Source organism: Labrus bergylta, chromosome 11 (assembly GCF_963930695.1).
Source record: "Labrus bergylta chromosome 11, fLabBer1.1, whole genome shotgun sequence".
Lineage (NCBI taxonomy): Eukaryota > Metazoa > Chordata > Actinopteri > Labriformes > Labridae > Labrus > Labrus bergylta.
Genome location: NC_089205.1, coordinates 651048 through 663890, shown reverse-complemented (window position 1 = coordinate 663890; position 12843 = coordinate 651048). Strand labels below are relative to the sequence as shown.

The following is a 12843-nucleotide window of genomic DNA, read 5'->3' as shown; positions in this document are numbered from 1 at the left end:
ACACATTAAATTAACTTTTTAAACAATGAGGAGAACGTTTGCCTCAAATTCTCGCATTGTTTCAAATTCTCTGTATCCTAACAGAGTGCTTGCACAGGAGGTGGGAGTGCGCCTCGAAGACTGTACAGTACCTGATGTATGGTAACATCTCCGTGTCACAGAAATAGTGATTTTTGTTTTGGCACAGAGGTTAAGACATCTTTTCGTTTAGATGTCTTTTTGTTGCTCAAACTATGAAAAATATGTTTGAATTCACCCCACTTCATGAAAACAGTTCAGTAAATTGAGTGGCAAATGTATTATAGCTCATCTGGTGAGTTAAACAAGTGGAACTAAGAGTTTGCGGGATGGCCCGCACATTCTCACGTCACGCTGATTTTTATACATCCCGACGTGTGCGTCAAACACACGCACCGTGTACTCACACGCACCGTTTATACATGAGGCCCCAGGTGATTCATGAAATGATCTCTGTTAACGGTCGTCTAGAGAGCATCATTTAATCATGTAATCATTACAGACCAGCTGATTTAGGAAAAAAGTGCTAAATGATTAGGCTATCTATAGAAATGTATTTCACAATGAAACTAATATGTGACGATTAAATAGTTGATAAATTAAACTAATGAGCTCGTAGAATAACGTTATTTAAACAGCATACCATCACGTATTATGTAGTATGGTTGAGGTTTTTAACAAAAAGAAGTTGTCATCAGGTCGTTGTTGTAAAATATGTCTAATATGTAAAATCTAAATCATATAAAGGTAAAGGTATAAATAAAGGTATAAATCTAATCATTAAGGTTTTATCAGCAGCTGTCTGATGGTTTTAATCAAATTTTAAAAGCTGCTGTCAGAATAAACAGGCAGCGGCAGACGCGGACATGCCACCGCAGTATTGGCAGCACCCACAAACCGGCCATAAGAATGAATCTATACAATATATACAACTGTGTTTAGAGTGTTGATACGTGGATTTAAGGGACCAATAGGATGAAAGTGTAAGGTTTCAAACTCAACTAGGTCTCAGTCTTTTTTAATGTCAAGTTTATTTGTTTATATTTGTCCAGGGTTTAAAAAAGTAGCCCACACAAATGTTTTCATGGTCCACACCACCACCACAAGAATTTTAAACAATGCCATTCTCATTGAAAACACATTAAAACAAGATACATGGGGCAACCCACTGAACACACCAGCTATGAATGAAACTGTTTGTTAGTTTACATGTGAGTCTTCCACCACATGAGCTATCCTTCACAGACATTATCTTCTAGATTCAATGAGGTCATATTCAACACTAAACATCACTAAGGCTGGGACACTTACTTCCTGCAAGCGCTTGTTTCCATTAGGACTCAGCACCATTACAAGTTTTTAAATTACCATGTTTACCTCCATTTTAAAATTCAAATTTGATCTGTCTACACATCACTGCCAGTATATTTAAGTCTACAACACTCAGGGTAAATTACAAACTGCAGTGCCAACACAACTGCCAGATACAGTTACTTATTTGCAAAGCTTTTAATATATTTTTTGTAAAGTATATTTAATTATTTAATTTATACAATTAGGTCATTAAGAAATTAAACTTTGACATATTTAATTGTTTTCCTCATCATACCACCATAATAAATAATAAATGAAACATTCAAGTTGTATGAATTTCATCTTTAATTAAGTTTCACAGATATATCCCATTAAAAACACACTTTGTTGTTTCAGTAAAAAAAAAACTGAGTTGGGTGATGATGTGAAAACCTGTTAAAATGACACCCTGCCTTTAGTGCAACTTTGGATACATCCCATGCCTTTTCGCTCTTCTCTACTTTATCGAACCCGAATCAAAGTATTTCCGGACCCACCATGTTAAGCTGTGTCCCAAAGCTCTTAAAACTGCTCGGAGGAGTGAGGAGGGAGATGTGAGGAGTGATGAGCGATGTACACAGGAACAGACTTCACAGAGCACTCTCCCTCATTTCTGACTCTATCCACTGGCCTTCAAATAAAGTAACTAAAAGCCCCAAAATATAATCTTTAAAAAAAATAAAATAAACTAAACTACCAACCACTACCTGAAGAGATCTGTATATGTAACCTCTTTAAAACATGGTCCACACGTTATCTTTGTTTCAGAAGCTGCAGATGTGACCATGTGGTTTTTCATCTACAAAGGACAGAGAAGGGTAAAAGAAGAGCTGCGTGTGTTTGGAACGAAACTAGAGAGGATTAAAGTGGTCAACTGTCACGTCACTTAAATATGTGGGTGTAAATGTCTCTAAATTAAGGAACACAACACCAAATCCTCTTACTAAAAAATAAATGTCAAAATAAAAAGTTTGCTAGCTCGATATAACACCTTGTCTCGCTTGCTGTTTTAAAGTTTTTATATTTTGAGCAGGACAAAAATGTCCACTTCGAAAAAACTGCTATAAAAATAGAACAGATTGATATTTGTTTCTATTTTTTTTTCATAAATCTCTTAAACAACTCCAGCCCTGCTCAAAACTACCAAATATTGAATAATTATCAGGAATTTAACCCTTTAAATGACAGTTGGATTCTGGCATTTAAAGGGTTACATTCCTTTTAGTCCAAACAGGGAACTACATTTTAAATCTGATGCTACACAAAAACTAACAATGCATCAGAGTCAATATTTTGGATAATCTTTGACATATCCAAGACTGATTTAAAAAAATACATTTGAATACAATGCAAATATTATTTTTTTTAGTTGCGGACATTATTGAGCTGTGCTATGAGCAGCCCGAGCTCATTGAGCTCTTCTATGGCATATTCCTCACCACATACGCCGCCAACAGGCCAGTGCGCATATTGAGCTTACCTCTGATACGTCACCGTGACGTCTGACATCTGCAGTCGCTGTAACAATGCGTATTCTCCATCAACACATTGGGTTTTTACCCCAGACGCAGGCGAACATATACAAGTCAGTTATCCAGTTCTTTGTCAGCTCTCACACCCCACAACGCAGCTGTGTGCATACATGTGGGACTTTTATGAAATCACAAGACGTATTGGCCCTGCTGAACACTTAAAACATCCTGTTGTTTCAGATAACCACGCCTGAAGTGAATTAATAAAAAGCATGTCTGTCTGTGAACATTTTTCCGTTATAGTATTTAAACAGGACATTGTGCTTGCATTATTTTACTAACAATGCGCATGCGTATGAGGTGTGATTCATGCCACCCTCAGCCTCACTAAGGACAGGACTGTGTCGATCGATCGCCATCTACCATACATGAACTGAGAACGTTAGAAAACAAACATGAAACTTATGTCCATACACCTCTCGCCATAGAACTGGCATGAGAAGCCAGACCGATCCAGGGACAAAACTGAAGTCTATATGACAATTTTATAAAGCGTTCATCATCCAATGCATGTATTTCAATAAAACTGCGAGTCATAGTGTTAGTGTGTGTGTTTGTGTGTGAGTGTAGGTGTGTGTTTGTGTCACTTTGTAAATTTGGGAGACTTCCATTTCTTTTCTTTTTTCCTCCTTAAGTTGCTTTTCTGAATTTTTTTTCCAGGTTGATGCGATAAAGGAAAAGGTGATAGTTGAATTCATTTTCACATACTCCTTTTGACCCCTCTCTTCCATCCTGTAACCTGTAGTTTAGAGCAGTAGAATGAGTAGAAACTTCATGAATCCATTCCTCCAAGTTACTCTGCTATTTTGATTGTAAACTTCTAGTACCGAGTGTCACCTGCCAACCCAGGGCTCTTGCTATCTATTCCTCAGGGTTCTGCTACAGTAGGTGTGTTTGTCTTGACTGATCAGTCAGTGTGGTGGCACATAGGGGACATATATGATAGACAGGTGGCTTTCATTGTGTGGCAGTGTTTATATATTTATTTGCTACTGTAAGGTGTGGTATATTGGCTGCCTTCTTCTGGTAACCTTTAAACACCATTTCTTCTATCACAATCTTTGCCCTCTACGCTCTAACTTTTTTCGATGCACACTTAAAAGAAAAGAAAAAAACAAAAACTGACGCTTCAGCATGTGTCTCAAACCCCCTCCCCATATTCTTGAAACAGCCCGCTTAACTGTTGTATTAAATCAGAGTACTTAGAGAACTCAACTCATTGTCACAGGAAAGGCAAGATGTCCAGTGCTATCATTTAGCTTTTTAAGCTCTCTATTAGCTGACTAATTCTTTGAACTCTTTCATTCTTTATTTATTCTTTCATCAGTGAAGCACTGATGAAACCATGGCATTTCAGTTCATTCATCTTCAGTGCTGTTTTATTTATTTTTTTTAGCTGTTTGCACCAATGAAATAAATTGATTGGACTACTGTATATGCTGGTGGCTTTGCTCTGAAAATGTAAAACTGTTCCATCTTAGCAATTGAAAATGTTATTGTTTCCACCTATAGTGTGTGTATGTGCATACATACATACATACATACTGTACATACACACACCAATCAGCCATAACATTATGAACACTCAACATTTATTATATGTGGGTGGGTGTTTTTGGGACCATTATATCCAAGTAGATATTTGTCTTTGTTTCCCCTCTCTATCTCTACAACTTTCAGGAATTAATGTCTAACAGCTACTGTTTTACAAACGCTTGATAGTGTAGCCTGTAGGTTTCCAGTTGCTAATTTCCCTGTGTAGAGGCTTCCAACGCTGCCTCAAGCAGCCTGCTCTTAATTAAATCTGGACTGTTTTCATCTTTGCCTGTCAGGAATGGTCCCATCCGTCAGCCAGTGAAATAACACAGAGGTCAGTTTTTAGCAACCTGGCGTCTCAGCCCATGCTCTTCAAGAGCCCTACCTTCCAAAGCATACCTGGAGTCTAACAACACCACTTGGCTTTTCCACAGGTTGACAAACTGGAAGCCTCTGAGTCCTTGAGGAAACAGGAGGAGCAGGCTACCGAGTCTCAACCCATTGTTTATGGTAAAAAAGACCACTGCATTTCTGTAATACAGTGTTAAGCATTTTGTAAGGTCACATATTACAAAATACACTTCACCATGGTTTTCTAAAACTCATATTGGCCTATCTTCAAACCCTCCAATTCATGAGAAGTCCATCTTGGTTCTCCCCTCTGAGTCTGCCTTCTTAACAATAAAGAATAGGGCATGGTGCAAGAAAGCCCAATCCCCCATGCCCTTCTAGAAGAGCGTAGTCAGACGCAGCTCATGCTCTGCTTCAGTGGTGGTGTTTGAATGGATTAGTTACTTCTGATGGATGATACTACATAGTGATCACTACCATCAGTGTGTGAATGGGTGGGTGTGGCATGTGGTGTAAAAGCACTTTGAGTAGTCGGAAGACTAGAAAAGCGCTTTATAAGCTCAAGTCCATTTACCATTTACCATATATGCAAAATGGATTTTTGTCAAAAAAAACTTCACAGACATATTTTGGGGAGCTCTGAGACTTATTTTGTACTTGTTGAAAAGGAGTAAAATATGTGACAGAGAAGTAGCGCAGCCATGCTTGTTGAAATACTTACTCTGATACTTCTGTTGCAGGCACACCCCAGCTAATGCTCACAGCAGGGCCCAACGTGGCGGTGCCTCCTCAGCAGGCTTATGGTTATGGCTACACAGCACCAGGATATGGTCAGCCACAGCAGCCCAGCTTTGGTTATGGCATGTAAACATCACTAACCACGCCCCCTGAACAAATCTTATACCCACACCTTCTTTCCATTTGTCTCTTTGTGTTCCTCAAAAGTTTCCCATGGTGTTTTACTCAGAATGAGCAAACAGCAGGCCACTGTGGTTTGAAGTATTTTTATGATGTCCTGTTACAAGAGAAAATTTAACTGCATTGAAGGACTGCATTGTTTAAGAAAAAAATCACATTCCATATTAATGACTTTTTATTTGGATTGTTTTGTGTTTGTTTGTCTTTTTTATTGGTTTATGTTTTGTGCAGAAGTGGGCATGCTCAAGCTCAGCAATGAACATTTGAAGTAGGTGGAGGAGCACTGGAATTTGCACTTGTGAAAACGTTATTGTAGAGAAGCTCTTAATTTTGATGTACTGAACATGTGAACAACTTAAAATGTCTTGTTTGTATGTATAATATACTATATTCTGAGTAAAAGATGGGGTTACGTATAAAATTTCAACTTATATCGCCATTTAAATGGCTTTAGCTAGCAACACTAAGTAATGATATTATATTCTGCACAGGCATCTAGCTTTATGGAGTTTAAAACTTACTAACAGATGAGGGGGATGTATGAGGGTGTGTTTGTCTTTTATGTGTGGATGTGACTCGATGGTCTTAATACAAATTGTACCCCCTTTCTGCCTGTGCTGGGCTACCCTGATCCACCCTTTAGATGTAAGCTCTTCAATAGCCTCATCAGGTCCATGTGCCGTGCTTTGTGTGAGACTGTATCTGTAAGTGCAAAGACAGGCTACCACACCCAAGGGCCCTGAAATCTTGAACTGTACTGTTTGTGTGTATGTATTTACTCCCTCCTCTTACTGAGGCCTGTGTATGCCAGGTGTTGTGCTGTTTCTCTTTCCCTAACTTTTTAGCGTGTACAGATGTGAACATGATGAATTGCAAACTTTTAGATGGAGACCCCCACTATTCCACCTTCCACTCAGTTTCCTGTTCTATCTCCTCCCTCGATGAGCATTAGCAGTTATTACAAACAATGTGGCAAAAGAAGACAACCTTAGGACACCTTTGGTGTCCTAATGCCAGCGTAATGAGATGGATTTACACTTGTATATGTTGTGTGTTTAGATGGTTAAGATTAATAAATGATGTCTCAGTACATCTAGTTCTTTGTCAAGAATGGTCCAAGATAAGAGATTGTATTTACCTTGATGTAATTTACATGATTTAAGCTGTGTGTTTAAAGTGTCATCCTAAAATTAAACCTAAGTTGAGTTCCTTTTTGTTGTCTTGCATACTACAAATAAATGTTTCCTTTCAATAAAAGTGGAAGGAAAATAAAATAATAGACTCAATAAAAAATGTAAACATTATCAAGTCAGTGTCCTTTGCAGTCAGTCTTTGTGATAGGGTGCAGTATCTCAATGTATTCAGAGGTGCATTTCAATGAACATGATTGTAGATTAAAGCCATGGAAGTTTAGATCTTTATTAGTTGTTCACATACGTGTTGTCAAGTAGTACTTAATATGTTCTTCCTCCTGTAATGATACCGAATAAGATGTTATGGCTTCATGTCATTTACAGATATGAGTGAGTCAGAGTAAAAATGCCTTGACCTTCCTTTCCACTTCACTGCAGTATTTCTCAGAGAGCCCCGTAGCCCTGCATGTTCACAACAAATAGAAAGTTAACACAAACTCAGAGTTTGCAATGTCAAAATGTCAGCCAAAGCAACCTCATACATACTTGAGCTCCTTCAGCTTCTTCATTTTGATCTCATTAAGGCGCGCACGTCTCTGGCGGGCTTCTTCAACCAAACACTCAGCCTCCTTGAAGATCTCTCTGCGTTTAAGTATGGTTGAGAGCTGTTGTTCCTTCACCTGATGTCTGATGGCCTCTGCGTGATGCTTTGCATTCTGACGCTGCTTTTCCTCCACCTCTTTCTGTTTGTTTATGGCTTCTTGTTGTACCCTTTGTGGAGAAGGAAGCCAAAACTGATATAACTTAAAGGGTATTGCTTTGTGTGTATTAAATGAAATTTTTTTTTAACTGTATATTATTTCTATATGTCTAAACATTGTCACTTCCACAAGTTTTCTTACTCTAGCAGCCGTTCAATCTCGGCTTTCTCTCGGCCAGCTTCAATCGACAGCAAGTGTTCTTTGCACCGAACCTGTTCCAAGCGGGCCATCCTCAACATTCCTTCTTCTTGTGTTTTCTTTGCAGCCAGATCTTTCTCTTTTCTCCTCCATTCTCTGTCTGTAACTTCTTGATTCCTCATGGTGCGGATCTCGTCCTGTCAAATGCAAACATACACCCTCATACATACAAGTTGATCATTTAAATGCTTTAATGTTCATGTATATGTCTGTAAAATAAATCAATCACATATATTCCAGAGTTAAATTCAGCAGGTACCACTATGGCAGTGGTTAGCTGGTGTTTTTATTCTTCACCTGCTCTGCCTTGTAGTCTTTTGCTCTTTGTTGCTTGGCCCTCATTCTGGCAATCTCCAACTCCTTCTGTTTCTTAATGCATCTCTGCTCTGCTTCAAATTCTGCCTCCCGCTCCTGCATAGGTCAAGAAATGTCAAGGTCAAAGACACCCTGGGAAGAATAATTAATAACATAATGATAGAGTAATCCAGTCGATTTTTAACACCTATCAATGGAACTTTATTGGTAAAAACTGCTGTTTGTGTAATTGTATTTTCTGCTGATCCTAAGGATAGGTGGTTGTCTGTGGAGATTATATATTTTTATCTAACCAGTTTGTTTTTGATATATTCCATATCTCTCATATCAGCCAGCTTCTCCTCCTCTCTCCTCTGCTCCTTAGCCCACATGGTCTCAGCATTGATGTGCCTGACCTCCCCCAGCAGGCGCTGTTGCTCCTCCCTCTTCTTCTCAAGGGCCTGGCAAAAAGACAACCAATCGGAGAAAAGAGACTCATTTCCAAGTGCTCAGATCAACTTCTTACTTTCTTATTTCTAATGTTTGTTCTTGCATGAGCTGCACCTTTAGGTCTTCCAGATTCATTTTCTCCTGGTTTTCTCGCATCTGTTGTTTTTCCTGCTCTTTCATTTCCTTGAGTAATTGCTCATCCTCAAGACGTTGTAGGATTTGGTTGTAAATTTGCTGCATCCCACTGGAATGCAAAACACACATGATGACTAAATAAGAAACTATCCACCAGTAAACTGATGAGAAGAAGTGGCATCTGTTTGAATAAAAATCATTCATGTCCAAATAAATCCGTTAAGATATTGATTATTTTTCCGGTAAAACTTTACTTCATTCTCTGGTCTTTGACCAGCTCATCAATTTGCTCCATGGTCGCCAAGGCCTTGCGGCGATCCACCTCCATCATGTCGTCTAGACGCTTCTCCTCCTCTGATAACTCCGCCTGGATCTGTTTTTTTTCTTTGATCTGGGCATCACGTGTGGCTTGACACTGAGCACTTAAAATCAGCTGAGGGGACCACACACATGTTAATCTTTGTAGTACAGAATGACGTGGCCCATTGTTAAGGAAAAGTTTATACTTTGGAGGTCCACATGTACAACGCTGCTTCTTACCATGTTAAGCTTTTTGATCTCTTCCTCCTGCTCGAGCCTGAGGCCATTGGAGTACTCTATCAGGCGCTGTGCATGGTTCTGGGACTCCAGTTCCAGCTCAGTCAGTCCCTTTCTTTTTCTGCGGGCCAGGTCAGCCTCAAGGATTTTGTGCTTTCTGTCCTCTGCTTCTTCCTGGGTGAGGGATGTAATTAAAAGAAAAAGTTAAGTGTCTTATTGCCTGAAAATACTTGAAATAATCTTTTTTTTTATTGGCAGGTAATTCGATTTTCTCCTACATTTACCTCTTCTTTCTTCAAATGACAAGCCTCTGTCGGGCCCACTCTTTCCTCCTTCATAGGAACCCGGGACATTGAGGCCAACCGCTCATACTCAGCTGATGGTAGGATAATGAACTCTCCTAAAGAATCCTTTAATGGGATCCTTGTAAGATGACAGTTGTTTCAGAACACAGGCACTGTAAAAGTGCTAATGCCTATACGTTTTTGCATAGGTACAGGGGAATACATGTAGAACTAACTACTAGCTAACCATTAGTTAGCAGGTACTTGTAAAGTTGCTGAATAATATTCCACACAGCAGAGTATGATTTTAAGGTTCTTTAGTTATCTTTCAGGTAGCATCACATTATCCTGTAACGGATCTCATTGCATCGTTATTCTTCTTCGTTTTCCAACACATATTTCAACATGAACCCAGAGGGCCCCCTTGTGGGCCAAACAGAACATTACCAAACTACAACATCACATGCATAAAACATAAACATGACAATACTTGTGGTACACAAAAATGTGCATAGCTACAAGGGAACAAGGAGGTAACTAACTACTAATAAGTTTATGGTCTATGGGATTACTAGCAAAACATTGATTACATGCTTCAAATATGTTTTTACTTAAAAAAAAGGAACATGAATTTACCAATAATTAAAATAAACGCCATATTCGTTTTCCATTTTGTCTTTTACACTTAGGTCTTGGTGAAGACGTCTGATGCATCCTCATTTGTTCCCACATAACTATGCAAAATGTTTTGTAAATTGTTACACTACTTTTCACATATTCGTTGAAAGACTATATTGTTTGATAATGTGCTCAATGAAGTTATTTCAACTTAAATTCAGCTAGGCTACTTCAATATCCATCTAGGCCTATTAAAAAAATCCGTATTGCGCTTTTCATGTCTATGGAGCACTGTAGCCTTCTTCTGGGTTTAGAAGGATTCTCTTACCTGAGATTGCGAATGAGGTCTTTGGTTATTATTTGAACAACCTCTCCATCTTGGCAGTGCCGGGACTTATTCTTGGACTTGCAGGCTGAGTTGCTACCTATGTCCAACTGTGATGATAACTGTTAGGCTATTTCTAGCAACATCTAGAAACACGACACAATGTTGTTGTTGTTTTTTTTTTTTTTTAATCTATTTACAAAACAGGCGTAGGACTACTATAGGATCATAGTCACACACTTGTAGTAATACTTCAAATTGATGACATTATAAATAGAAAATCGCAATTTCATTGCTATAAGGCTACCGTAGGCTACTAACCTTTGTCGAGCTCCCGAACAGGGTTTCATCTACCTCAGAGGTGGACGCTTGAGTCCGGTACCGGCGGGTATAAGAGTTACTCATTGATCCCAGTCTCTACATAGCCTAGATGACCAAAACAGAGAGCAAAACATGAGCAAAACAGTGTGATGTCAATGAACAAAATAGCCTAACCTTTTATTTTTAATTGTGTTCCGCATCCAATTTATGTAGCCTAAATATTCTCAACGTAGGCTATTGCATAATTCTTTATTTAAACTTACCATGGTCATCGGTTAGGCTATTTGTGTCGAAGACATGCAAAAAGGATTTGAGCGAATGAAAAAGTTTCTCACACTGACGAATCTGTTTTGTTGGAATCAAAATGTAGAGTCTCATAGTAGACGAAACTACCAGCAAAATGATTTACTAGAAATGTAGATATCGTCTAAAAACTCGTGATCCATGACACATTTGGAAATGTTTGTTGACTGTTACCATGGGAATGCGATAGTTTAAAGGAGGAGGAGTTATCCAACGCATTCTTTCCTTTGTGTCTTTGAGTTACCTAGCAACGACAGAGCAGTCAAACGTCACTTCGGAAAGGGAGGAAATGTCCGTTCCCAGATCACAAAAGATGGGGGGATTTTTACAGAGCCCGGGAGGTGACATGAATTAAATGTTTTTATAAAGATTTATAGACCTCCACTGTGAAGAGTGCACTATATAGTGGAGATAGACACCTGATTCAAAAATCAGGCTTTTTGAATGTAGTTTTTCAGATTAAATAAATATTTCTATAGAAATGCACTCCTTTATGTCTACTTATGAGTATACATTTTAGATTTAAAATGACAAGACTAAAATGTGCATTAATGCTCAACTCAATAGCTAAGGGACGGAAGTCTACTTTTACACAGCTTTTTATTCTTTTGACATTTTTTTTTTTACCAAATACTAATGTAGTTAATTTCTAAAAATGGGATGGAACAGAGTCGTTGAAAAAATTTGCCCTTAAACACAGCCCCATTCTTAAATCAAGATACACCGAGAGTAAATAAGATCAATAACTTGTGAATGAAAACAGTTACAAATGATTTAGAAATGTAGTCTTCCCAGATCAATATCACATAATATCAACTTCTCCCATCTAAATTGGACAAAGGGTTTTAAAATGGGAAGAAAATAGTTTGATTGCAAGTTGTTTGGAGGAGATCTATTTTTATTTGAAATAGCTGAAGCATGAATACAGTCTTCCAAGGTGCAAACCCTCCTCCTCCTTCTGAAGCCTGTGGAGCTCGTTGATGTACTGCTGTCTTATCTGCTGGCCATCTTCTCTCACCAGAACTTTGACTGTTGAAAAGTCATTCTGAAGAAGCTTGAGCATGTGACATGGATCCAGGAGAACATGGACTTTTAGTGAGGGGTCTTCAGGATGGCAAAGAAAGAGAGAAAATAGCAGTTATTCATTAAATCATTTGTTTGTGCATTTTCTGTATTCATCTGTGTGTAAGAGCACATTTATAAATTCAACAGTGTACTACCCAGACAACAAAGGTACAGTATTCAGGTAATTAACATCTATTAAAAGTTAAGAAGATAAACCTTACTGTAATCATGCTATTTTCAGCTCTCTCACTCACTTGCACAATGATATTCCACATCAAATTGTCTCAGATTTTGTGTGAGGAAAAATTGAGCAGTTTATTGTGGCTAGTACTTCATCTTAACATGAACAATTTCTTGGATGGTCTGTTAACCGCACAGCAAGCCATGTATGTTGTCAGATACAGTATGTGTTAAACAAACTCTCCAAACGAAGTAAAAAAAGAGGAGAAATCAGACGGATCAAGCTGCTACCTAGCTGCTTTACTTAGAAATGGGTGCAGTTCCGGTGTCATGGCGTCAGTGTAGCTAATCTTGGTGTCTACCTTCCTCAAACTTATAGACTGTATGGGCATTTACGCACATTCACTTCCACAAACTCTTTAGTAAAAGCAGATGCAGGAAACCAAACAAAAAATTGCAGCTAAACAAGTCAGGATGGCTCAATTAAACATAGAGCTCGGTGAAGAAAATGCAGCCCTGGCGAAAGTCATG

The 12843-nt window shown here is 38.5% G+C and overlaps 2 protein-coding genes across 8 annotated transcripts in view; one reads left to right on the top strand and one right to left on the bottom strand.

Moving 5' to 3' along the window:
* Positions 1–7012, top strand: part of LOC109992096 (clathrin heavy chain 1) — a 78913-nt gene extending 71901 nt beyond the window's left edge. For 3 of the 6 annotated variants that reach the window (XM_065960338.1, XM_065960334.1, XM_020644592.3), the window contains 2 exons: positions 4874–4949; positions 5531–7012. In XM_065960338.1, the coding sequence (XP_065816410.1) occupies positions 4874–4949; positions 5531–5658 (204 nt within the window). In that variant the 3' untranslated portion in view covers positions 5659–7012. Of the gene's footprint in view, positions 1–3563; positions 4339–4735; positions 4774–4873; positions 4950–5530 lie in introns of those variants that run through there. The other 3 variants (XM_065960335.1, XM_065960336.1, XM_065960337.1) reach the window with 3 other exon arrangements.
* A 101-nt stretch (positions 7013–7113) lies between these two features.
* cfap45 (cilia and flagella associated protein 45) lies at positions 7114–11240 on the bottom strand. Of its 2 annotated transcripts, none has more exons than XM_020644597.3 (12): positions 11028–11240; positions 10765–10869; positions 10447–10553; positions 9501–9639; positions 9220–9390; positions 8934–9112; positions 8659–8788; positions 8511–8555; positions 8098–8211; positions 7744–7937; positions 7388–7612; positions 7114–7303 (listed from the first exon to the last, which is right to left on the bottom strand). In XM_020644597.3, exons 2-12 carry the CDS (start codon positions 10846–10848, stop codon positions 7237–7239), a joined length of 1455 nt encoding a protein of 484 aa, XP_020500253.1. In that variant the 5' UTR covers positions 10849–10869; positions 11028–11240; the 3' UTR covers positions 7114–7236. The 2 variants fall into 2 exon arrangements, with proteins under 2 accessions (XP_020500253.1, XP_020500252.1); XM_020644596.3 differs by having other exon boundaries at positions 8409–8555; positions 11028–11239.
* Between the last annotated feature and the right edge of the window lie 1603 nt (positions 11241–12843).

Coding starts and splice junctions, on each gene's coding strand:
- cfap45 (XM_020644596.3), bottom strand. CDS start 10,848: ATGAGTAACTCTTATACCCGCCGGTACCGGACTCAAGCGTCCACCTCT. Junction 9,391..9,500: donor GTCATTTGAAGAAAGAAGAG/GTAAATGTAGGA, acceptor TCCCTCACCCAG/GAAGAAGCAGAGGACAGAAA. Junction 8,789..8,933: donor GTCAAAGACCAGAGAATGAA/GTAAAGTTTTAC, acceptor TTTGCATTCCAG/TGGGATGCAGCAAATTTACA.